Source organism: Phyllobates terribilis, unplaced genomic scaffold (assembly GCF_046119375.1).
Source record: "Phyllobates terribilis strain yellow unplaced genomic scaffold, ASM4611937v1 Scaffold_1__5_contigs__length_1240528914, whole genome shotgun sequence".
NCBI lineage: Eukaryota > Metazoa > Chordata > Amphibia > Anura > Dendrobatidae > Phyllobates > Phyllobates terribilis.
Window position 1 is genome coordinate 624,259,205 of NW_027362761.1, and position 23,576 is coordinate 624,282,780.

The 23,576-nt window shown below is 50.9% G+C and overlaps 1 protein-coding gene across 1 annotated transcript in view; it reads right to left on the bottom strand.

Annotated features, from left to right (window-relative positions):
- Positions 1–23,576, bottom strand: part of LOC141154374 (myosin-IIIb-like) — a 117,410-nt gene that overhangs the window by 23,647 nt on the left and 70,187 nt on the right. The window contains exons 7-18 of the mRNA XM_073640239.1: positions 13,887–13,987; positions 12,083–12,169; positions 11,791–11,856; positions 11,411–11,524; positions 11,124–11,235; positions 10,997–11,043; positions 7,030–7,095; positions 5,908–6,027; positions 5,099–5,184; positions 2,274–2,321; positions 1,925–1,972; positions 1,765–1,856 (exon numbers count right to left, since the gene is read on the bottom strand). Of these exons, the coding sequence (XP_073496340.1) occupies positions 1,765–1,856; positions 1,925–1,972; positions 2,274–2,321; positions 5,099–5,184; positions 5,908–6,027; positions 7,030–7,095; positions 10,997–11,043; positions 11,124–11,235; positions 11,411–11,524; positions 11,791–11,856; positions 12,083–12,169; positions 13,887–13,987 (987 nt within the window). The remainder of the gene's footprint in view (positions 1–1,764; positions 1,857–1,924; positions 1,973–2,273; positions 2,322–5,098; positions 5,185–5,907; positions 6,028–7,029; positions 7,096–10,996; positions 11,044–11,123; positions 11,236–11,410; positions 11,525–11,790; positions 11,857–12,082; positions 12,170–13,886; positions 13,988–23,576) is intronic.

The window sequence follows — 23,576 nt, forward strand, 5'->3', positions numbered from 1 at the left end:
ATTCTAAGGGACTTCAGAATAGGGAACATGGTTCCAGCTGGTGGATTACAGGACTTCTCCACTGCCCATTACTGAGCCCACAAATTTGTTTGGATAACTCAGGTTGGGATGATCAGGTCACCTGGCCACATAACTCGCTGTGCTCGGTCAGCTTCCCAAGCTTGCCGTTGGCTCCTCTCAGTGGGTGTCCACCAAAAGTGGGGTGCTGCTGGTTGGGTTAGTTGTCCCTGGATGATCCAAAGTTGAGGAGATTTTTTAATCCCCAGCGAGCTAGAGGAAGGGTGGGAATGTAATATAAGCTGTTAACTAATAGTGAACCAATAAAGTCTTACTGGAGTGTGGTACCCTCACCCAGTGTTGTCTGAGTAATGTTCTGCACATGGGGAAGGGATACTGGCGTTCAGTGAGATGAGCCCTGACCTGTGCGGTCTTTCTAAAGAAACCATGCCAGTGGTCGAGAGCACCCACTGATCTTTGTGTCCATGTAGGGTATTGGCCCTTACCGAACATTGAATACACTATGCCTTTAAGGCATCATGTTCCTCTGTGAGTCTTGCTGTTGGACTAGTCGCCTCCTCTTGCTATTTTTGGTATGTGCTGAGAGAGAAAGAAGAACCAGGAAGTAGAGACCTCTGGTGTGCGAGTCTGAGGTAACAGGGAGACGAGTGCAGGTTCCCTGATCAGCAGAGACTATAAAGAAGACACTGTTAATCTATGGAAAGAGAAGATTACGGACTATAGCAAGATTTGTTGTTTGTGATGGTGTCAAAGAGTAGAGAAATTCATCCTTTTCTAGAAAAACATTTTCTCTGGAGACTGAGGACCTGAGATAACACTCAACACAACGTGTCAGCCATTTCTGTGAGAGTGAAGCAAGGTTTGCCTGCCGGCTGGAAGAAAAAGATCCCGTATACAAGGAAAAGACTCAAGTGAATTCATCCAGCTCTTTCACACAAGGAACAAACGGCGGCCGCCATCTGCGACTGATCTGCGCAATCGTGAGTGACCCATCGATGTGAACTGTGTTAGGGTTTAGTGTAGTTTTCTGTAGCTAGGACACTGTAGTAGCGTGGCCAGAATAGCGGAAAGCCAGTTAGGGGATTAGCCTAGAGTAGTTGTGAAAGTTGTTGTGCACCGTCTGTTCTGAGCTATCATTGCCATAGCTGGAGCATAGTTTGTGACTCGCTCCAGCTATATCTTCCTATGTTCATGTTGGTAATATCGTTATTGTAAATATTGTTATTCTCATCTCCCGGCATATAATTACTTTGTATATAATAAAGCCGGAGTTTTGTTTCAGTCTTCTCGTCTGCTGTGCCGTACCTGAATCCTGCCTTGCAGTGTTCTTTGGACACCGCTACATGTCCACAGTGACCACCACCGAGGACTACAGCCAGAGGATGGTGATCACCATCGGGGAATACAAACAGAGGATGGTGATCACCATCGGGGACTACAAACAGAGGATGGTGATCACCATCGGGGACTACAAACAGAGGATGGTGATCACCATCGGGGACTACAAACAGAGGATGGTGATCACCATCGGGGACTACAAACAGAGGATGATGACCACAACCACTGGGGACTATAGACAGAGGATGATGACAATCACCGGGGACTACAGACACAGGATGATGACCACCACCATGGACTATAGACAGAGGATGGTGGTGGCGATATCCTGTGCACTATGTACAGATAGTGACCCTGGACAGGACTGTCTCTGGTGGAAATACGCATCATGCAGACCCAGTTACTTACACTTCTGGACAGTGACTGCAGCGTCCCGCAGCCTCAGCAGCTTTTGAGTCATCTCGTCCTGGTGCCAGTACTTGAAGAAGAGCCGCGATGTCCTGTCAGAGACAGACGTTTAATGGTACGTGACTGTCACCATGACGGGAAAACCAGACTGGGAACTTACCCGCACTGCCAGCCGCTCAGCTCTGCCCTCTGCAGGATCCGCACACAACTGAAATAAGAGGAAATAGTAAGCATGGAGCACTGTGCACAGTGCTCAGACAAGGTGCAGGTGTCGCCCAGGCAATCATTGCTTTTAACTACTGAGATGGTGATAGAACAGTCTGCACTGACTCCCGCCTCTCTGGTCACCCGCCACGCTCTACTGGCTGACATAAACAAGTGACCACTGCAGCCAATCACTGGCTGTATTGGATCTAAGAGGAGAAGCTGCATAACATTAGATGGGTCAGGCTGATCAGTATATATGTACGCAGCATGACCCAGGACATGCTGGGGGTCCGCACACTCACCTGTCTCTGCTCACAGGTACATCAGGGGCAAAAAGGAGGATCCCAAACCTGCAAAAATGAAAGAATCGAACTGCAGCAACCATGCAATGTGACCGCATCATACATGTACTGTGACCCACATACCGCACCCTGGGAGCTGATCACGTGATCACATCATACATGTACTGTGACCCACATACAGCACCCCAGAAGCTGATCACGTGACCACATCATACATGTACTGCGATCCACATACCGCGCCCCCGGAGCTGATCACGTGACCACATCATACATGTACTGTGACCCACATACCGTGCCCTCGGAGCTGATCACGTGACCACATCATACATGTACTGTGACCCACATACCGCGCCCTCGGAGCCGATCACGTGACCACATCATACATGTACTGTGACCCACATACCGCGCCCTCTGAGCTGATCACGTGACCACATCATACATGTACTGCGATCCACATACCGCGCCCCCGGAGCTGATCACGTGACCACATCATACATGTACTGCGATCCACATACCGCGCCCCCGGAGCTGATCACGTGACCACATCATACATGTACTGTGACCCACATACAGCACCCCAGAAGCTGATCACGTGACCACATCATACATGTACTGCGATCCACATACAGCACCCCAGAAGCTGATCACGTGACCACATCATACATGTACTGCGATCCACATACCGCGCCCCCGGAGCTGATCACGTGACCACATCATACAAGTACTGTGACCCACATACCGCGCCCTCGGAGCTGATCACGTGACCACATCATACATGTACTGTGACCCACATACCGTGCCCTCGGAGCTGATCACGTGACCACATCATACATGTACTGTGACCCACATACCGCGCCCCCGGAGCTGATAACGTGACCACATCATACATGTACTGTGACCCACATACCGCGCCCTCGGAGCTGATCACGTGACCACATCATACATGTACTGTGACCCACATACCGCGCCCTCTGAGCTGATCACGTGACCACATCATACATGTACTGCGATCCACATACCGAGCCCTCGGAGCTGATCACGTGATCACATCATACACGTACTGTGACCCACATACCGCACCCTCGGTGCTGATCACATGACCACATCATACATGTACTGTGACCTACATACCGCGCCCTCGGAGCTGATCACATGACCACATCATACATGTACTGTGACCCACATACCGCGCCCTCGGTGCTCATCACGTGACCACATCATACACGTACTGTGACCCACATACCGCGCCCTTGGAGCTGATCACGTGACCACATCATACACGTACTGTGACCCACATACCGCGCCCTCGGTGCTCATCACGTGACCACATCATACACGTACTGTGACCCACATACCGCGCCCTCGGAGCTGATCACATGACCACATCATACATGTACTGTGACCCACATACCGCGCCCTTGGAGCTGATCACGTGACCACATCATACACGTACTGTGACCCACATACCGCGCCCTCGGAGCTGATCACATGACCACATCATACATGTACTGTGACCCACATACCGCGCCCTCGGTGCTCATCACGTGACCACATCATACACGTACTGTGACCCACATACCGCGTCCTCGGTGCTGATCACGTGACCACATCATACACGTACTGTGACCCACATACCGCACCCTCGGTGCTGATCACATGACCACATCATACATGTACTGTGACCCACATACCGCGCCCTCGGAGCTGATCACATGACCACATCATACATGTACTGTGACCCACATACCGCGCCCTTGGAGCTGATCACGTGACCACATCATACACGTACTGTGACCCACATACCGCGCCCTCGGAGCTGATCACATGACCACATCATACATGTACTGTGACCCACATACCGCGCCCTCGGTGCTCATCACGTGACCACATCATACACGTACTGTGACCCACATACCGCGTCCTCGGTGCTGATCACGTGACCACATCATACACGTACTGTGACCCACATACCGCACCCTCGGTGCTGATCACATGACCACATCATACATGTACTGTGACCTACATACCGCGCCCTCGGAGCTGATCACATGACCACATCATACATGTACTGTGACCCACATACCGCGCCCTCGGTGCTCATCACGTGACCACATCATACACGTACTGTGACCCACATACCGCGCCCTTGGAGCTGATCACGTGACCACATCATACACGTACTGTGACCCACATACCGCGCCCTCGGTGCTCATCACGTGACCACATCATACACGTACTGTGACCCACATACCGCGCCCTCGGAGCTGATCACATGACCACATCATACACGTACTGTGACCCACATACCGCGCCCTCGGTGCTCATCACGTGACCACATCATACACGTACTGTGACCCACATACCGCGCCCTCGGTGCTCATCACGTGACCACATCATACACGTACTGTGACCCACATACCGCGCCCTCGGAGCTGATCACATGACCACATCATACACGTACTGTGACCCACATACCGCGCCCTCGGAGCTGATCACATGACCACATCATACATGTACTGTGACCCACATACCGCGCCCTCGGTGCTCATCACGTGACCACATCATACATGTACTGTGACCCACATACCGCGCCCTCGGTGCTCATCACGTGACCACATCATACACGTACTGTGACCCACATACCGCGCCCTCGGTGCTCATCACGTGACCACATCATACATGTACTGTGACCCACATACCGCGCCCTCAGAGCCGATCATGTCAACTCGTCATACATACAGTGATCTCTGATCTCAAGACCGCGCTGATTGTGCCGTGGGATCAGTCCACATTCTTCCATCCCCGTCCAGAGAAAAGTCACTTACTGCCCAACAAAGTCATGGAAGGTGGGTCTCCAGGAGTAGCCGTCCCTGCGGATCCGCAGCGTCTCCATCAGACCGTTATACCGCAGCTGGAGACAAATCACCACATTACTGGGGGTCCACACCCCACCCTATCACATTACGGGGGGCCACACCCCACCCTGTCACATTACGGGGGGTCCGCACCCCACCCTGTCACATTAATGGGGGTCCACACCCCACCCTGTCACATTAATGGGGGTCCACACCCCACCCTGTCACATTATTGGGGGTACACACCCATCACATTACTGGGGGTCCACACCACACCCTGTGAGATTAATAGGGGTCCACACCCGACCCTGTAACATTATTGGGGGTCCAGATTTCACCCTATCACATTACAGGGGTCAACATCCCACCCTGTCACATTACGGGGGGTCCGCACCCCACCCTGTCACATTAATGGGGGGTCCACACCCCACCCTGTCACATTAATGGGGGTCCACACCCCACCATGTCACATTAATGGGGGGTCCACACCCCACCCTGTCACATTAATGGGGGGTCCACACCCCACCCTGGAACATTATTGGGGGTACACACCCATCACATTACTGGGGGTCCACACCACACCCTGTGAGATTAATAGGGGTCCACACCCGACCCTGTAACATTATTGGGGGTCCAGATTTCACCCTATCACATTACAGGGGTCAACATCCCACCCTGTCACATTACGGGGGACCACATCCCACCCTGTCACATTACGGGGGACCACATCCCACCCTGTCACATTACAGGGGGTGCACATCTCCTACAAAGCTCCTTACCTGGTTCAGCACCTCTTCAGGATGGAAAACCCCCGGCTGCTTCTCACTATTGGGTTTTATGCAGCGGATGAAATGGGGGCTGGCGGCGTACATCTTCTCCATGAGAATGGTGAGCGAGCGCTGCGATCAGAGACTCAGTCAGGACAGCAGCAATCATAACCAGGAAGAGCCCCCCAAACAACACCACCCAACCGAGAATCAGCCAAATATCAAGATGCATATCCAAAACCTCCCCCCAACATATTACCCACATATCCGGGAGATGTCCATACCCAAAACCTCCCCCCAACATATCACCCACATATCTGGAAGATGTCCATACCCAAAACCTCCCCCCAACATATCACCCACATATCTGGAAGATGTCCATACCCGAAACTGCCCCCCAACATATCACCCACATATCCGGGAGAAGTCCATACCCAAAACTGCGCCCCGACATATCATCCACATATCCGGGAAAAGTCCATACCCAAAACCTCCCCCCAACATATCACCCACATATCTGGGAGAAGTCCATACCGAGAACCGCCCCCCAACATATCACCCACATATCTGGGAGATGTCCATACCCGAAACTGCCCCCCAACGTATCACCCACATATCCAGGAGAAGTCCATACCCGAAACTGCCCCCCAACATATCACCCACATATCCGGGAGAAGTCCATACCCGAAACTGCCTCCCAACATATCACCCACATATCCGGGAGAAGTCCATACCCGAAACTGCCCCCCAACGTATCACCCACATATCCAGGAGAAGTCCATACCCGAAACTGCCCCCCAACATATCACCCACATATCCGGGAGAAGTCCATACCCGAAACTGCCCCCCAACATATTACCCACATATCCGGGAGAAGTCCATACCCGAAACTGCCCCCCAACATATCACCCACATATCCGGGAGAAGTCCATTCCCGAAACTGCCCCCCAACGTATCACCCACATATCCAGGAGAAGTCCATACCCGAAACTGCCCCCCAACATATCACCCACATATCCGGGAGAAGTCCATACCCGAAACTGCCCCCCAACATATTACCCACATATCCGTGAGAAGTCCATACCCGAAACTGCCCCCCAACATATCACCCACATATCCGGGAGAAGTCCATACCCGAAACTGCGCCCCGACAGACATCTTACGAGTGGAAGCTTTGTCCTGAGAGATCAGAGCCTGAAACTAAACACAGAGTCACCGAGAGGGTCTGCAGGTAATGGGGGGGTATTAGTGAGAGGGTCCGCAGGTAATGGGGGGGTATTAGTGAGATGGTCCGCAGGTAATGTAGGGGTATTAGTGAGAAGGTCCGCAGGTAAAGGGGGAGGGGTATTAGTGAGAGGGTATGCAGGTAATGGGGGAGGGGTATTAGTGAGAGTGTGTGCAGGTAACGGGGGAGGGGTATTAGTGAGAGGGTCCCCAGGTAATGGGAGGATATTAGTGAGAGGGTCCACAGGTAATGGGGGGGTATTAGTGAGAGGGTCCGCAGGTAAAGGGGGAGGGGTATTAGTGAGAGGGTCCACGGGTAATGGGGGTATTAGTGAGAGGGTCCGCAAGTAACGGGGGAGAGGTATTAGTGAGAGGGTCCACGGGTAATGGGGGGGTATTAGTGAGAGGGTCCGCAGGTAATGGGGGGGTATTAGTGAGAGGGTCCGCAGGTAATGAGGGAGGGGTATTAGTGAGAGGGTATGCAGGTAATGGGGGAGGGGTATTAGTGAGAGGGTCCCCAGGTAATGGGAGGATATTAATGAGAGGGTCCACAGGTAATGGAGAGATTTTAGTGAGAGGGTCCGCAGGTAATGGGGGGGTATTAGTGAGAGGGTCTGCGGGTAATGATGGGGGGGAATTAGTGAGAGGATTTGCAGTTAATAGGAAGGGGTATTAGTGAGATGGTCTGCATGTAATGTAGAAGTATTAGTGAGAGGGTCCGTAGGTAATGGAGGGGTATTAGTGAGAGGGTCCGTGGGTTATGGGGGGTATGTGAGAGGGTCCGCAGGTAATGGGGGGGTATTAGTGAGATGGTCCGCAGGTAATGAAGGGGTTTTAGTGAGAGGGTCCGCAGGTAATGAAGGGGTTTTAGTGAGAGGGTCCGCAGGTAATGGGGGGTATGTGAGAGGGTCCACAGGTAATGGGGGGGTATTAGTGAGATGGTCCGCAGGTAATGAAGGGGTTTTAGTGAGAGGGTCCGCAGGTAATGAAGGGGTTTTAGTGAGAGGGTCCGCAGGTAATGGGGGAGTTGGTATTAGTGAGAAGACAGGGCGAGGAAACCAGAATCTGTTAATAGAAGTGCCGTTCATTATTCGGGGGCTTCCACCAGGTCACTGCCTGCTCTCCGTACTTCACAGGAGAGGGAAAGAAGTCAGCGGGGGCAGAAGTATGATGACACCTTAAGGGAACGGCTGCTGCTGCTCTCCTGAATCGGCTTTACTGCGCTGCCCCTCTAACACCGTGTGCACACTCCCTCATACAGTTTTACTTCCTGGAGGTTCTGAATTTGCTCTGGATATTTTTAAACAGCAGCTTTCAATTCTTTCAGAATTTTTTGCTGTTTTTTTTTAAACATTCGCATGACTGCTTAATAACCATATGAAAAATGCATCGTCATAGAGAAAATTAAAATCCTTACATAGATGAGACAGAGCCTGCACTCTACTCTGAGTAGGTGACCCCCTACTTTGGAATCAGGTAATTAGTGAAACTCCTAATGGCTAACAGATGTGAAGCCCTGCATCAGGAATGTGGAGAAGCAGATTTACGGCCGAGGTAAGACTCGAAAACGTAAAGATGGTGATTCCTTTGTCTGCTTACTAGAAATTAAGAAGGGAGGATAGCATGAACTGCATCGCTGGACAAAAGCCAGAATCTCTTCAATTGAATAAAAGAACAGATAGCTGACAACAGCCATGCCATATTTCCTATCTTCAAAAAGGTAAAATCACAATAAAAAATATGACATTGATATCAAGTGCCTTCGACCCTCAGGAACAAAGAAATTGTGAATGTAGGGAATCTCAATTTTTTTTAAACTGAAGCCACATCCCATGACCAGCCCTATTAGGAGTCATCAATGGGAGGTGTGTGGTGTAACTTAGGTGATGATAAAAGGCAAATGCCAAATTTTGGACATCGTCAGTCCCCGGAGTTGCAGCTAACCGCGCTTCTGTCCATTTTCTTTCTGGAGTACCTCTCTCCATAAATCTAAAGCCATTGCAGTGACGTCATGTTTAGTAAGTGTTTTGTTCATTCTTTTATTTTATGCAATTGTATATGCCGTATTGTTTTGTCCCCTTTGTAAAATGTTTTGTATATTTTATTTAGAAGCGGCCTATCTTTCCGGATTAAACATAAAATGTAATAGTTTTGTTCTATAAACCGCACCCCAGAAGCCATGTAGCCGTGTACGGTGTCCAATCGGCCTATAATTGATTGGTGGTGGCAGATAATAAATAGTCTTTATTGGGTTTTTGTGGAGATGGCAGTGACCATATCGAGGTGTATGTATATACATTTCATGTGTTGGAATCGGAGTTGTATATACCATACGCTCACTGTTCGTTCTCCAATAACCGGCCTATTAGTGGTTATAGCCTCAGCCTTGTCCATTAATTGTTGATCAATTGTGTAATTGTCCTGACAAAAGGGGGAAGCAGAGGGCTGTGTGTGACTAAAAGGTAACAGCGTGGTGGGTTCAGTGTGATCCCTGGGCTGCGATCTTTGACACACAAATAAAAAAAATTCATCAAAAACCCGCAGAATGTACACAGCGTTATTACTGCCAGCACAAGGCATTTAAAGTGCAGAAAAAAAGCACTGTGTGAACATATCCTTATGATCTTGGTCAAATGACTCAAGGTGGGATGAGGCGCAATTTATCAAAGCAGCTTAAGGCACCAAAATACATTGTCCCGGCCCTGGGTCTGACGATTGTGTCCCCTCGCAAACTGGTACCAGCTGGGACAGCGGTGCGATTGCCCCTTCTGGATCCTTGACAAATTGGTGGCAGCGGTGGGATCTGCAGGATCTCTCCAGTGTTCACCATGACACACACCTTACAAAGAGACTGTGTATAAGGGCCTGGGGAGGTGTGAGGCATGAGGGCACAGGGAGGTGTGAGGCATGAGGGCACAGGGAGGTGTGAGGTATGAGGGCACAGGGAGGTGTGAGGTACGAGGGCCCGGGGGATGGGTGGGGCATGAGGGCCCCAGGAGGGGCAGGGCACAAGGACATGGGGAGGTGTGAGGTACGAGGGCCCTGGGATGGGCGGTGCACAAGGACACGAGGAGGTGTGAGGCATGAGGGCACAGGGAGGTGTGAGGTATGAGGGCACAGGGAGGTGTGAGGTACGAGGGCACAGGGAGGTGTGAGGTACGAGGGCCCGGGGGATGGGTGGGGCATGAGGGCCCCGGAAGGGGCAGGGCACAAGGACATGGGGAGGTGTGAGGTACGAGGGCCCTGGGATGGGCGGTGCACAAGGACACGAGGAGGTGTGGGGCATGAGGGCCCTGGGAGGGGCGGGGCACAAGGAGGTATGAGGTACGATGGCCCTGGGAGGGGTGGGGCATGAGGAGGTGTGAGGTACGAGGGCCCTGGGAGGGGCAGGGCACAAGGGCATGGGGAGGTATGAGGTACGAGGGTCCTGGGAGGGGCGGGGCATGAGGAGGTGTGAGGTACGAGGGCCCTGGGAGGGGCAGGGCACAAGGGCATGGGGAGGTATGAGGTACGAGGGCCCTGGGAAGGGCGGGGCATGAGGAGGTGTGAGGTACGAGGGCCCTGGGAGGGGCAGGGCACAAGGGCATGGGGAGGTATGAGGTACGAGGGCCCCGGGAGGGCCGGGGCATGAGGAGGTGTGAGGTACGAGGGCCCTGGGAGGGGCGGGGCACGAGAGTCCTGGGAGGAGCCGGGCACGAGGGCACGGAGAGGTGTGAGGTATGAGGGCCCCGGGAGGGGCGGGACACGAGGGCACGGAGAGGTGTGAGGTATGAGGGCCCCGGGAGGGGCGGGACACGAGGGCACGGGGAGGTGTGAGGTACGAGGGCACGGGGAGGGGCGGAGCACGAGGGCCCCGGGAGGGTGTGTGGTCACTTACCTTCTCCCGATGCACGGGCATCAGGGTTCCTGTCCGGGAGATGCTGGCTGAGGAAACAGTCAGGAATACAAGGCTTACTGCTTTTCATTATAGGAGGGACCGGGGCCATTAGAGGGAAACTACTCACCGGAGAAGAGGAGGCTCAGCAGGGAGGTGGCGCTGTTTATGAACAGGTTCTGGATGTTCATGGGAATGGTGTCCCTGTTCTTCTCTAGGAACCCGACTGCCATGTATCGGACCTGAAGGGGAGGAGCATCAGGAAATACAGAAAGACCATTGACTGAGGATACAGAAAGGGGGTTATCAGGAGGCGGGGTCTGGAGGCAAGGCGCAATAATAGGGGCGGAGAATGAAGACTCAGAGTTTGTGATGTAGATGGTGATACGGAGCCGTGATCAGGGGAGGGCTTCTTACCTTCCCGGCGTAGTGATGGACGCTGAATCCCGGATCTTTTCCTCGTGTTCGCTCAAAGTGCGGGTTTGTCCGACATCCAGTGCTGAGCTTCTCCACAAATGATTCATCAGATGCCTGAAAACAAGTGAATTATACCAACGAGTCACATCCCAAAAATGACATCATCGGCGAGATATGAGGTCATCATCATGTGATCACTAAGCCACGCCCAGAGTGATGGACTGCAGCTGAAATGATGCATGATGGAAGACAAGGCGATTTGTGATTGTCAGCAGCCTCCTGTTTATAATAACAGTACAATCAGGAGTGCAGGATGACCGATGAGATGGAGGACAGGACAGAACCTCCGCTGTGATGACTCACCCACTGTGATGACTCACCTGGGGAAATGCCGTCTGCTCGTCCAGGATGGAGAGGATGCCCCAGGGACGCGCCAGGAACAGATCCTAGAGATGGAGAAGGGGAGCACAGCATGAATCTTACAACCCAAAACTACAAACCACACCCTGATACAGAACACCCAACACCATGAAGATCCCACCCAAAAGGGAGGAGCCGCACAGACCCCACCCCTGCAGAGCGGTTACCGCAAAATATGCAGCATCACAGGGACCACAAATCTCCCAAATCCAGGACTCCCCACACACTCGATCCAAACAGGACCACACATACCAGGACCGGCTGGTTATTGGTGAAAGCCACGGCGTCCTCCATGATCCCCTCCTCCCGGTAATGCTGCTGCTCCATCAGAAAGATGTGCTGATAACAGAGAATACACGACAGATCACGGGACATCCTACGCTGATTCTAGGAATAGTGGAGGCAAGGGACATTCGGGACACGTAATATAACACGGAGACGTCCGTACGGGACACGTAATATAACACGGAGACGTCCGTACGGGACACGTAATATAACACGGAGACGTCCGTACGGGACACGTAATATAACACGGAGACGACCGTACGGGACACGTAATATAACACGGAGACGTCCGTACGGGACACGTAATATAACACGGAGACGTCCGTACGGGACACGTAATATAACACGGAGACGTCCGTACAGGACACGTAATATAACACGGAGACGTCCGTACGGGACACGTAATATAACACGGAGACGTCCGTACGGGACACGTAATATAACACGGAGACGTCCGTACGGGACACGTAATATAACACGGAGACGTCCGTACGGGACACGTAATATAACACGGAGACGTCCGTACGGGACACGTAATATAACACGGAGACGTCCGTACGGGACACATAATATAACACGGAGACGTCCGTACGGGACACGTGATATAACACGGAGACGTCCGTACGGGACACGTAATATAACACGGAGACGTCCGTACGGGACACGTAATATAACACGGAGACGACCGTACGGGACACGTAATATAACACGGAGACGTCCGTACGGGACACGTAATATAACACGGAGACGTCCGTACGGGACACGTGATATAACACGGAGACGTCCGTACGGGACACGTAATATAACACGGAGACGTCCGTACGGGACACGTAATATAACACGGAGACGTCCGTACGGGACACGTAATATAACACGGAGACGTCCGTACGGGACACGTAATATAACACGGAGACGTCCGTACGGGACACGTAATATAACACGGAGACGTCCGTACGGGACACGTAATATAACACGGAGACATCCGTACGGGACACGTAATATAACACGGAGACGCCAGTACGGGACACGTAATATAACACGGAGACGTCCGTACGGGACACGTAATATAACACGGAGACGTCCGTACGGGACACGTAATATAACACGGAGACGTCCGTACGGGACACGTAATATAACACGGAGACGACCGTACGGGACACGTGATATAACACGGAGACATCCGTACGGGACACGTAATATAACACGGAGACGTCCGTACGGGACACGTAATATAACACGGAGACGTCCGTACGGGACACGTAATATAACACGGAGACGTCCGTACGGGACACGTGATATAACACGGAGACGTCCGTACGGGACATGTGATATAACACGGAGACGTCCGTACGGGACACGTAATATAACACGGAGACGTCCGTACGGGACACGTAATATAACACGGAGACGCCAGTACGGGACACATAATATAACACGGAGACATCCGTACGGGACACGTGATATAACACGGAGACGTCCGTACGGGACACGTAATATAACACGGAGACGTCCGTACGGGACATGTGATATAACACGGAGACGTCCGTACGGGACACGTAATATAACACGGAGACGTCCGTACGGGACACGTAATATAACACGGAGACGTCCGTACGGGACACGTAATATAACACGGAGACGCCAGTACGGGACACGTAATATAACATGGAGGAATCCATACGGGACACGTAATATAACATGGAGGAATCCATACGGGACACGTAATATAACACATGATTTCATGTACAGGACATACAATACCATCACGTACGTGGTTGAAGAAGTTCTGCAGCTGCTCGTTCGCCAGGTTTATACAAAGCTGCTCGAAGCGATTAACAACAAAGTTTTCAAAGCCAAAGATATCGAGGATCCCTAAAAATTAAGATGATGATCATCATCAATCCTCATCATCCATTTCCTCATAGTTATAGATATGATTGCAAATCTACAAGAAGTCTCATAATTAAACAAGAGCTTGCAATCTAACAAATGACCCCCTCCTTTGGAAACAGGTGTGGAGACACGAAAATCAGTGGGTGCTCTCGTCCGCTGGCCTGGCTGCTTACAGAAAGACCGCTTGGACCAGGGCTCATTATTATTATTATTATTATAGCCCCATTGATTCCATGGCGCTTTACATGTGAAATGGATATACATAGCATAAACAATTGCAATAAATTTTGAACAATACAAGTCAGCGACTGGTACAGGAGGAGCGAGGACCCTGCTCACGAGGGTTCACAATCTACAAGGGATGGGTGAGGATAGAGTTGGTGAGGGCATAGCTCCCAACCATCCCGGTTTCCGCCAGACTGTCCCGCTTTGAGGGTTCAGTCCCACGTCCCGTCATGGCTCAGCTGTTCTCCCGGCTGTGGAGGGTAGTGGGGCAGGTTCGGCGGTAGAGCAGTGGGCACAGGTAGTAGCTGGCAGCTGCAGGTAAAGAAAATGAATATTCACTCCTCTCCATGCCCATGGGAGTGGAGAGGAGTGAATATTCATTCTCTTTAATAGCGCACACTGTCAATCGCAGCCCCCGGCTTCCTGCTGTGCCTCCGTGATCCTGAGTGCCCGCTATTAGAGCGAATGAATATTCACTCTTCTCCACTCCCATGGGCGTAGAGAAGAGTGAATAAACATTCCCTTTAGGAACAGGCACAGAGGATCGTGGAGCAGCAGCAGGAGCGTGGCTGCAGCTATGTCTACTATTAAGGTGAACTATTCACTCCTCCCCACGCCCATAGTCCGGGCGTGGAGAGGAGTGAATATCCCCGCAGCTCACCTCGGCATCTGAGGGCGCATGGCAGGGACGTCATGCACTGCTCGGAACCTGACATGAGCAACTGGCAGACAGGACGCAGAGCTGGAGCAGAGCAGAGGGAAGGAAGGAAGGTGAGTAGAATTATTTATTTTTTCATGTGTGCAGTGATGGGGGGGCCATGTATACCAGGATTGGGGCTGAGGTTGCCATACATACCAGGATTGGGGATGAGGGGGCCATGCATACCAGGATTGGGGATGAGGGGTGCCATGCATACCAGGATTGGGGATGAGGGGGCCATGCATACCAGGATTGGGGATGAGGGGGCCATGCATACCAGGATTGGGGATGAGGGGTGCCATACATACCAGGATTGTGGATGAGGGGTGCCATACATACCAGGATTGGGGATGAGGGGTGCCATACATACCAGGATTGGGTCTGAGGGGGCCATGCATACCAGGATTGGGTCTGAGGGGGCCATGCATACCAGGATTGGGTCTGAGGGGGCCATGCATACCAGGATTGGGTCTGAGAGGGCAATGCATACCAAAATTGGGTCTGAGGGGGCCATGCATACACACCTTCTCATTTAAAGATTTTTCTGTATTTTCATGACTATGAAAATTGTACATTCACACTGAAGGCATCAAAACTATGAACACATGTGGAATTATATACTTAACAAAAAAGTGTGAAACAACTGAAAATATGTCATATATTCTACGTTCTTCAAAGTAGCCACCTTTTGCTTTGATGACTGCTTTGCACACTCTTGGCATTCTCTTGATGAGCTTCAAGAGGTAGTCACCGGAAATGGTCTTCCAACAATCGAAGGAGTTCCCAGAGATGCTTAGCACTTGTTGGCCCTTTTGCCTTCACTCTGCGGTCCAGCTCACCCCAAACCATCTCGATTGGGTCCAGGTCTGGTGACTGTGGAGGCCAGGTCAACTGGCGTAGCACCCCATCACTCTCCTTCTTGGTCAAATAGCCCTTACACAGCCTGGAGGTGTGTTTGGGGTCATTGTCCTGTTGAAAAATAAATGATGGTCCAACTAAACGCAAACCGGATGGAATAGCATGCCGCTGCAAGATGCTGTGGTAGCCATGCTGGTTCAGTATGCCTTCAATTTTGAATAAATCCCCAACAGTGTCACCAGCAAAGCCCCCCCACACCATCACACCTCCTCCTCCATGCGTCACGGTGGGAACCAGGCATGTAGAGTCCATCCGTTCACCCTTTCTGCGTCGCACAAAGACACGGTGGTTGGAACCAAAGATCTCAAATTTGGACTCATCAGACCAAAGCACAGATTTCCACTGGTCTAATGTCCATTTCTTGTATTCTTTAGCCCAAACAAGTCTCTTCTGCTTGTTGCCTGTCCTTAGCAGTGGTTTCCTAGCAGCTATTTTACCATGAAGGCCTGCTGCACAAAGTCTCCTCTTAACAGTTGTTGTAGAGATGTGTCTGCTGTTAGAACTCTGTGTGGCATTGATCTGGTCTCTAATCTGAGCTGCTGTTAACCTGCGATTTCTGAGGCTGGTGACTCGGATAAACTTATCCTCAGAAGCAGAGGTGACTCTTGGTCTTCCTTTCCTGGGGCGGTCCTCATGTGAGCCAGTTTCTTTGTAGCGCTTGATGGTTTTTGCAACTTCACTTGGGGACACTTTCAAAGTTTTCCCAATTTTTCGCACTGACTGACCTTCATTTCTTAAAGTAATGATAGCCACTCGTTTTTCTTTACTTAGCTGCTTTTTTCTTGCCATAATACAAATTCTAACAGTCTATTCAGTAGGACTATCAGCTGTGTATCCACCTGACTTCTGCACAACACAACTGATGGTCCCAACCCCATTTATAAGGCAAGAAATCCCACTTATTAAACCTGACAGGGCACACCTGTGAAGTGAAAACCATTTCCGGTGACTACCTCTTGAAGCTCATCAAGAGAATGCCAAGAGTGTGCAAAGCAGTCATCAAAGCAAAAGGTGGCTACTTTGAAGAACCTAGAATATAAGACATATTTTCAGTTGTTTCACACTTTGTTGTTAAGTATATAATTCCACATGTGGTAATTCATAGTTTTGATGCCTTCAGTGTGAATGTACAATTTTCATAGTCAAGAAAATACAGAAAAATCTTTAAATGAGAAGGTGTGTCCAAACTTTTGGTCTGTACTGTATATGTATATACATAGACATACTGTGACAGTGTCACTGGTTTTATATGTGAGGGGAGGTATGTGTCACTCAGGATGCTCTCCCGTGTGAACTAAGACCTACTTTATTTTTCTGCCAGCGTGTTATATGCTGATAGGTTTACTCTGTTAAAGGGTGTGCGGTTTTATGGGAATGGCAAAGAGGGCGGGACGCCATTCCCCCTACCTCCCCTCAGGGTGTGGCTGAGCAATATGTAAAAGCTCAGTCCCTTTTTTTTTCTCTGGAGTGTCGTCTGGAGAGGAAAGTCTCCAGACAGTGTTGTGGAAGCTGCAGAGCTTGTTACAAGGACTTTGCATGTGCAGTCTGTGCTACCGAGAGCTGGAGGAACCCGCTCACCTATGGACTGAGCTATACTTTGTTTTGTTTACCCGTTTAACCCAGGAGGGTCTTGTTTATTTTTCCTGCGGAACCCTGCAGCACAAGGAGACGACCAAACTGTTGCTTCAGCAAATCCAGTTGAAGAAAAAGTCGCAGCGGCAGCACAGCAGGAGGCGCAACAGCAGATACAGCTTTTGGCGGATGCCATCCAGAGCAGGGCAGCCGCCCCACCCCCAGGACCGACTGATGATTCTCACGTCAGGAAGGCGGTAAGGCGGGCCATGCAGAAGATGACCCCTGGGGATGATGTAGAAGCATTTCCGACTGTTTTTGAGAGGGTGGCTGATCGGGAGAGACTTCCACCAGCACAGTGGGCAGAGGTTCTGGCGCCATATTTATCGGGTGAACCCCAAAAGGCGTATTTTGACTTGGCGCTGCAAGATGCTAAGGAGTATCCCAAACTAAAGACAGAGGTCTTAGCACGTCTAGGAGTAAATATGGCGGTGAGAGCCCAACGAGTTCATCACTGGGCGTATGCTAACGACAAACCCCCTCGCTCGCAGATGTTTGACCTCCTGCATCTTGTTCAGAAGTGGCTACAACCAGAGTCCTCCACTCCGGCCCAGATGGTTGAGCGGGTGGCCCAGAGTGATCCCCAGAACGCAGATGACTTCATCGGCCTGGTAGAGAGGTACCAGGTAGTTGAGAGGTCCCTTGGGAAACCAGATGCAGTCACTTCTCCCTACTGGGATACCCAAAAAGGGGCGGGTTCAGCACGGAAGGGGTCTAGAGCCACCACTGGGGGACGTCCCACTCCCACTGAAGGTGCCGTTAGAACGGTTGGTAAAGATATAGTTTGTTGGCGGTGTCACAACCCTGGACATGTAGCCGCCAGGTGTCAAATATCCCCTGAGCCCATGGACTGCAGCCTAGGCAGACGGGTCTCCTATTATGCCTATCCAGCCTGTAGCGTGGACTGTCAACCCGGCGAGGGGCCGCAGGCGTGTGCAGTGTCCATTAATGGAGTAAAAGTGCTTGAGCTGTTGGACTCCGGGAGTCTGGTGACCTTGATCAGAGCAACCCTTCCCCACCAGTTGATCCCTTCCAAAACCGTGGGCATTCGGTGCATCCATGGTGACGCCAAGGACTATCCTGTGGACACAGTGACAGTGGGGACAGACTGTGGTGCCCAGTCCCATGAAGTCGGGGTAGTGAAGGACCTGATACACCCCGTCATATTGGGCCGTGATTTTTCCTTATTTTGGGACTTGTGGGGGAAGGGAACTGGACTAAGTAGCATGGGGAAAAGCCAGGACCTTGAAGAAGAACCCCCGACGAAGTCTCAGATGGAGGAGTTCCCACTGTGCGTTCTTGTCGGTGACGAGGGTGAGACGGTGACCGACGAGGCCTACCTCCCTGCGTTAGATATGTCCGGAGACAACTTTGGGACTGCTCAAGTTCGAGACCTGATCTTAAAAGGGGCGTTTGACCAGGTTACTGTATGTAATGGGGTTGCCCAAGAGCCGGGGGCCGACACCAGATTCCAGATTCCCACACTTTGCAGTGCAAGGGGAGTTGCTATATCGGGTGGCCAAACTGAGGGGCGGTGAGATAGTGGAACAGCTGTTAGTGCCGGGGGCCATACAGACGGCGGGTGCTAGATATGGCCCATTCACATGTTCTGGGGGGACACCTAGGGGTCGAGAAAACTCAGGAGAGGATACTGAGAAGGTTTTATTGGCCAGGGTGTTATCGAGAAGTTCAAAACTATTGTAGGTCCTGCCCCACATGCCAAATAACCGCTCCCTCCTCCCACTTATGTAGCCCCTTAGTCCCACTACCTGTGATAGAGGTTCCCTTTGAGAGGATTACCATGGACCTCTTTGGCCCCTTAGTTAAATCAGCTCGGGGCCACCAATATATCCTGGTCGTCATGGACTATGCGACCCGGTACCCTGAAGTGGTTCCCCTAAGGAACTCGTCCTGTAAAAGTATAGCCAGAGAGCTGGTCCATATTTTTGCTCGGACAGGTCTGCCAAAAGAGATTCTGACAGACCAAGGAACACCCTTCATGAGCAAGGTGATGAAGGAGCTTTGCAGAGTCCTTCAGATAACTCAGCTTCGGACCTCGGTTTATCATCCACAGACGGACGGCCTAGTGGAACGCTTCAACAAGACCTTAAAGGCGATGTTCAAGAAGGTCGTTGAAAAGGATGGGCGAGACTGGGACTACCTGCTCCCATTTCTGCTTTTCTCGGTCAGAGAAGTTCCTCAAGCCTCCACTGGCTTCTCTCCATTTGAGCTCCTATATGGGCGGCATCCAAGAGGTCTCCTAGACATCGCCAAGGAAACTTGGGAGGCTGAAGTCACGCCACACCGGAGTATCATCAAACATGTCACCCAGTTACAGGAGAGAATGTCAAAGGTGATGCCCATCGTGAAGGAACATCTCCTCCAGGCGCAGGAAGCCTAGGCGAGGGTCTATAACCGGTCGGCGAGACTAAGACAGTTCCAGCCCGAGGACCGTGTTTTGGTGCTGATCCCTACCGTCGAGAGCAAGTTCCTCGCCAAATGGCAAGGTCCAAAAGAGGTGGTGGAGAAAGTCAGCAAGGTTAATTATAAAGTCCACCAGCCTGGCCGAAGAAAGCTGCATCAAATATATCATGTAAATTTGCTCAAGCCGTGGCGGAACCATGAACCTGTGGAAACTCCTTGCCTGGGAGCCGCACCAGAAGGTAAGGTGGAGGAGGTCACTATTGCAGAGATTCTATTACCGGCACAGAAGCAACAGTGTCGAGAATTACTACAGCGGAATCGGGAGCTGTTCTCAGAGTTGCCGGGGCATACTCAAGTGGTAGAGCATGACGTGCTGACAGAGCCGCACGAGTGAATCTGAAGCCGTATCGGATTCCGGAAGCACGCCGGGAGGTGATCTCGGCTGAGGTGAAGAGGATGTTAGACCTCGGGGTAATAGAGGAGTCAAAGAGTGGGTGGTCGAGCCCAATCGTCCGCGTGCCGAAACCCAATGGAGAAGTGGAGGTTTTGTAATGACTACCGCCGGCTGAGTGAGGTATCCAAGTGTGACGCGTACCTGATGCCCCGTGTCAACGAACTCATCGAGAGGCTTGGACCGGCGAGGTACATCACCACTCTTGACCTGACGAAGGGCTATTGGCAGATCCCCATGTCCCAGATGGCTAAGGAGAAGACGGCTTTCTCAACACCTGATGGGTGTTTTCAATACACGTGGATGCCGTTCGGACTACAGGGGGCCCCAGCCACGTTCTAGAGGGCTATGGATTGGATCCTAGCCCCACATAAGAAGAATGCCGCAGCCTACCTCGACGACATTGTGGTCTTTAGCCCAGACTGGGCTAGTCACCTACCTAAACTACAGGCCGTTCTGGAGGCGCTAAGAAAGGCAGGATTTACCATAAATCCGAGAAAGTCTGCCTTCGGAAAAGAGGAGGCCAAGTACCTGGGCTATGTTGTTGGGAGAGGCGAAATAAAGCCGCAAATCAAGAAAGTGGAGGCAATTCAAACCTGGCCGCAACTGCTCTCGAAGAAGCAGGTGAGAGCATTCCTGGGAATGGTGGGATACTACCGGCGGTTTATCCCGAATTTCGCCATGATTGCCACGCCACTAACGGATCTTCTAAAAGGCACCAAATCAACCATGGTGAAATGGACGGAAGAAACGGAGACCGCGTTTCAACAGTTGAAGCTAACACTGTGCAAGCAGCCGGTCCTGGTCTCGCCAGACTTCAAGAAAGAATTTGTGGTACAGACAGACACTTCCGAGGTTGGTCTAGGGGCTGTACTCTCCCAAGAGATAAATGGGGAAGAACATCCCATTCTCTATCTAAGCCGAAAGCTGTCCTCCTGCGAGAAGAACTATGCCATAGTAGAGAAAGAGTGTTTAGCCATAAAATGGGCCGTGGATACACTGAAATATTACCTACTAGGCCGGAAGTTTAAATTAGTATCAGACCATGCCCCGTTGAGATGGTTGAGGGAGAACAGGGGTAAAAATGCCAGGGTAACTATATGGTTCCTAGAGCTTCAAGATTTTAACTTTCATGTGGAGCATAGGCCTGGGAGGTTACATGGGAATGCAGATGCCCTCTCTAGGATTCCCTGCCTGGTGTCAGAAGGTGCCCAAACCCCCGGCTTTGGGCGGGGGGGGGGGAATATGTGACAGGGTCACTGGTTTTATATGTGAGGGGAGGTATGTGTCACTCAGGATGCTCTCCTGTGTGAACTAAGACCTACTTTATTTTTCTGCCAGCGTGTTATATGCTGGTAGGTTTACTCTGTTAAAGGGTGTGCAGTTTTATGGGAATGGCAAAGAGGGCGGGACGCCATTCCTCCTACCTCCCCTCAGGGTGTGGCTGAGCAATGTGTAAAAGCTCAGTCCCTTTTTTTTCTCTGGAGTGTGGTCTGGAGAGTGAAGTCTCCAGACAGTGTTGTGGAAGCTGCAGTGCTTGTTACCTGGACTTTACCTGTGCAGTTTATGCTACCGAGAGCGGGCGGAACCCGCTCACCTATGGACTGAGCTATACTTTGTTTTGTTTTCCCGTTTAACCCAGGGGGGTCTTGTTTATTTTTCCTGCGGAACCTGCATGAGTTTATGCCAGATAATAAACCAGCAGAAAGGAAACCTGAGAACGTGTGTCCTGAGTCTGCCTCCGGGAGCCGAGCGAGTCGTCTTGCCACAATACATACACACACACACACACGTGGTCAAAATTGTTGGTACCCCTCGTGTAATGAAAGAAAACCCCACAATGGTCACAGAAATAACTTGAATCAGACAAAAGTAATAATAAATTAAAAATCTATGGAAATGAACAAATGAAAGTCAGACATTGCTTTTCTGCTTCTACAGAATTTTTAAAACAATTAAACTCATGAAATAGGGCTGGACAGAAATGATGGTACCCCTGAAAATAATGTGACAAAAGGGATATGTTAGTTATTTGCTTAAATATCAATCAAGAGTACACCATTTTTCTGCTCCATTTGCTTGTTCTCGCTGCAGAATACAGACAGATCTGTTCCATATTTCAGCGATAAAAATCCAGAAATTTGAACTGAATGTGGAAAATATTGGCCTCCTTTTCCATTCTGTTGCAATGTGTCGGTCAAGCTATTCACACTAGGTGTCTGTGAAGAATAGTATTAGTAAATTACAGGTCTTCTATTTAAAAATGTGGTTCTCTGTCAGACATAACACCTATAAGAGTGTTCCAAAATCCGCCATTTCTTCCATTTTAATTTCGTTGCAGTGTGTCAGTGAAGCTATTCACACTAGGTCTCTGTGTAGAATAATATTAGTAAATTACAGGCCTGCTATTTAAAATCGTGGTTCTCTGTCAGACATCACATATAACAGCGTTCCAAAACCAGCCATTTCTCGTGAACATGGAAAATATTGTCCTCCATTTAAAATAGGCAACGTGCCTAGCAAGGGATGGGGAAGTGGACGTGATTGTGAATGCAGAGGCCGAGGCCGTGGGCAAGCTGAAATTGTGCCACACAAACACCCACATCTTGTCGCTCGACCTTCCTGTCCCAATTACAAGGGGACCGCAGAACACCACTATTGAACCCAGAGCAGTGTCAAAAGGTTGTTGGTTGGATAGCGGATAATGCTTCCAGTCACTTTGCCACCACCACGACCACCCTGTCTTCCACACGGTCAAGTCTCAAGACAAGAGCTGTTCACTTTTCCATTTGTAGATTCGGGCCTCTCGCCCGGCCAGCTTCAAGTGAGTCAAGAAGAGAATGCGTGTAGCGATGCCCAAACATTAGAGCAGCCACGGTCACGAAGGCGACGGTGGGAAAGAGGAATTACTGTTGCAAGAGGTGGATGATGATGAGACAATTGTCAGAAAGTCAGGAGGAGGACCAAGGTGCGGAAGTGGAAGAGAAGTTGGTGGTGAACGATGAAGTCACTGACACAACCTGGCAAAGAGACATGCGAGGACAGCAGCACAGGAGAGGGGAAGGCGTAGCACCCCAACAGGCAGGAACAAGCAGTGTGGTGGCCGCAGACACAAGGCAGGAAAGCGTTCCTCGTAATGCCAAGACGTCAGAAGTTGCCAGTGCAACTGTTAGGTCTTCCCGAGTCTGGTTATTTTTTAAAGACTCTGCAGATAACCC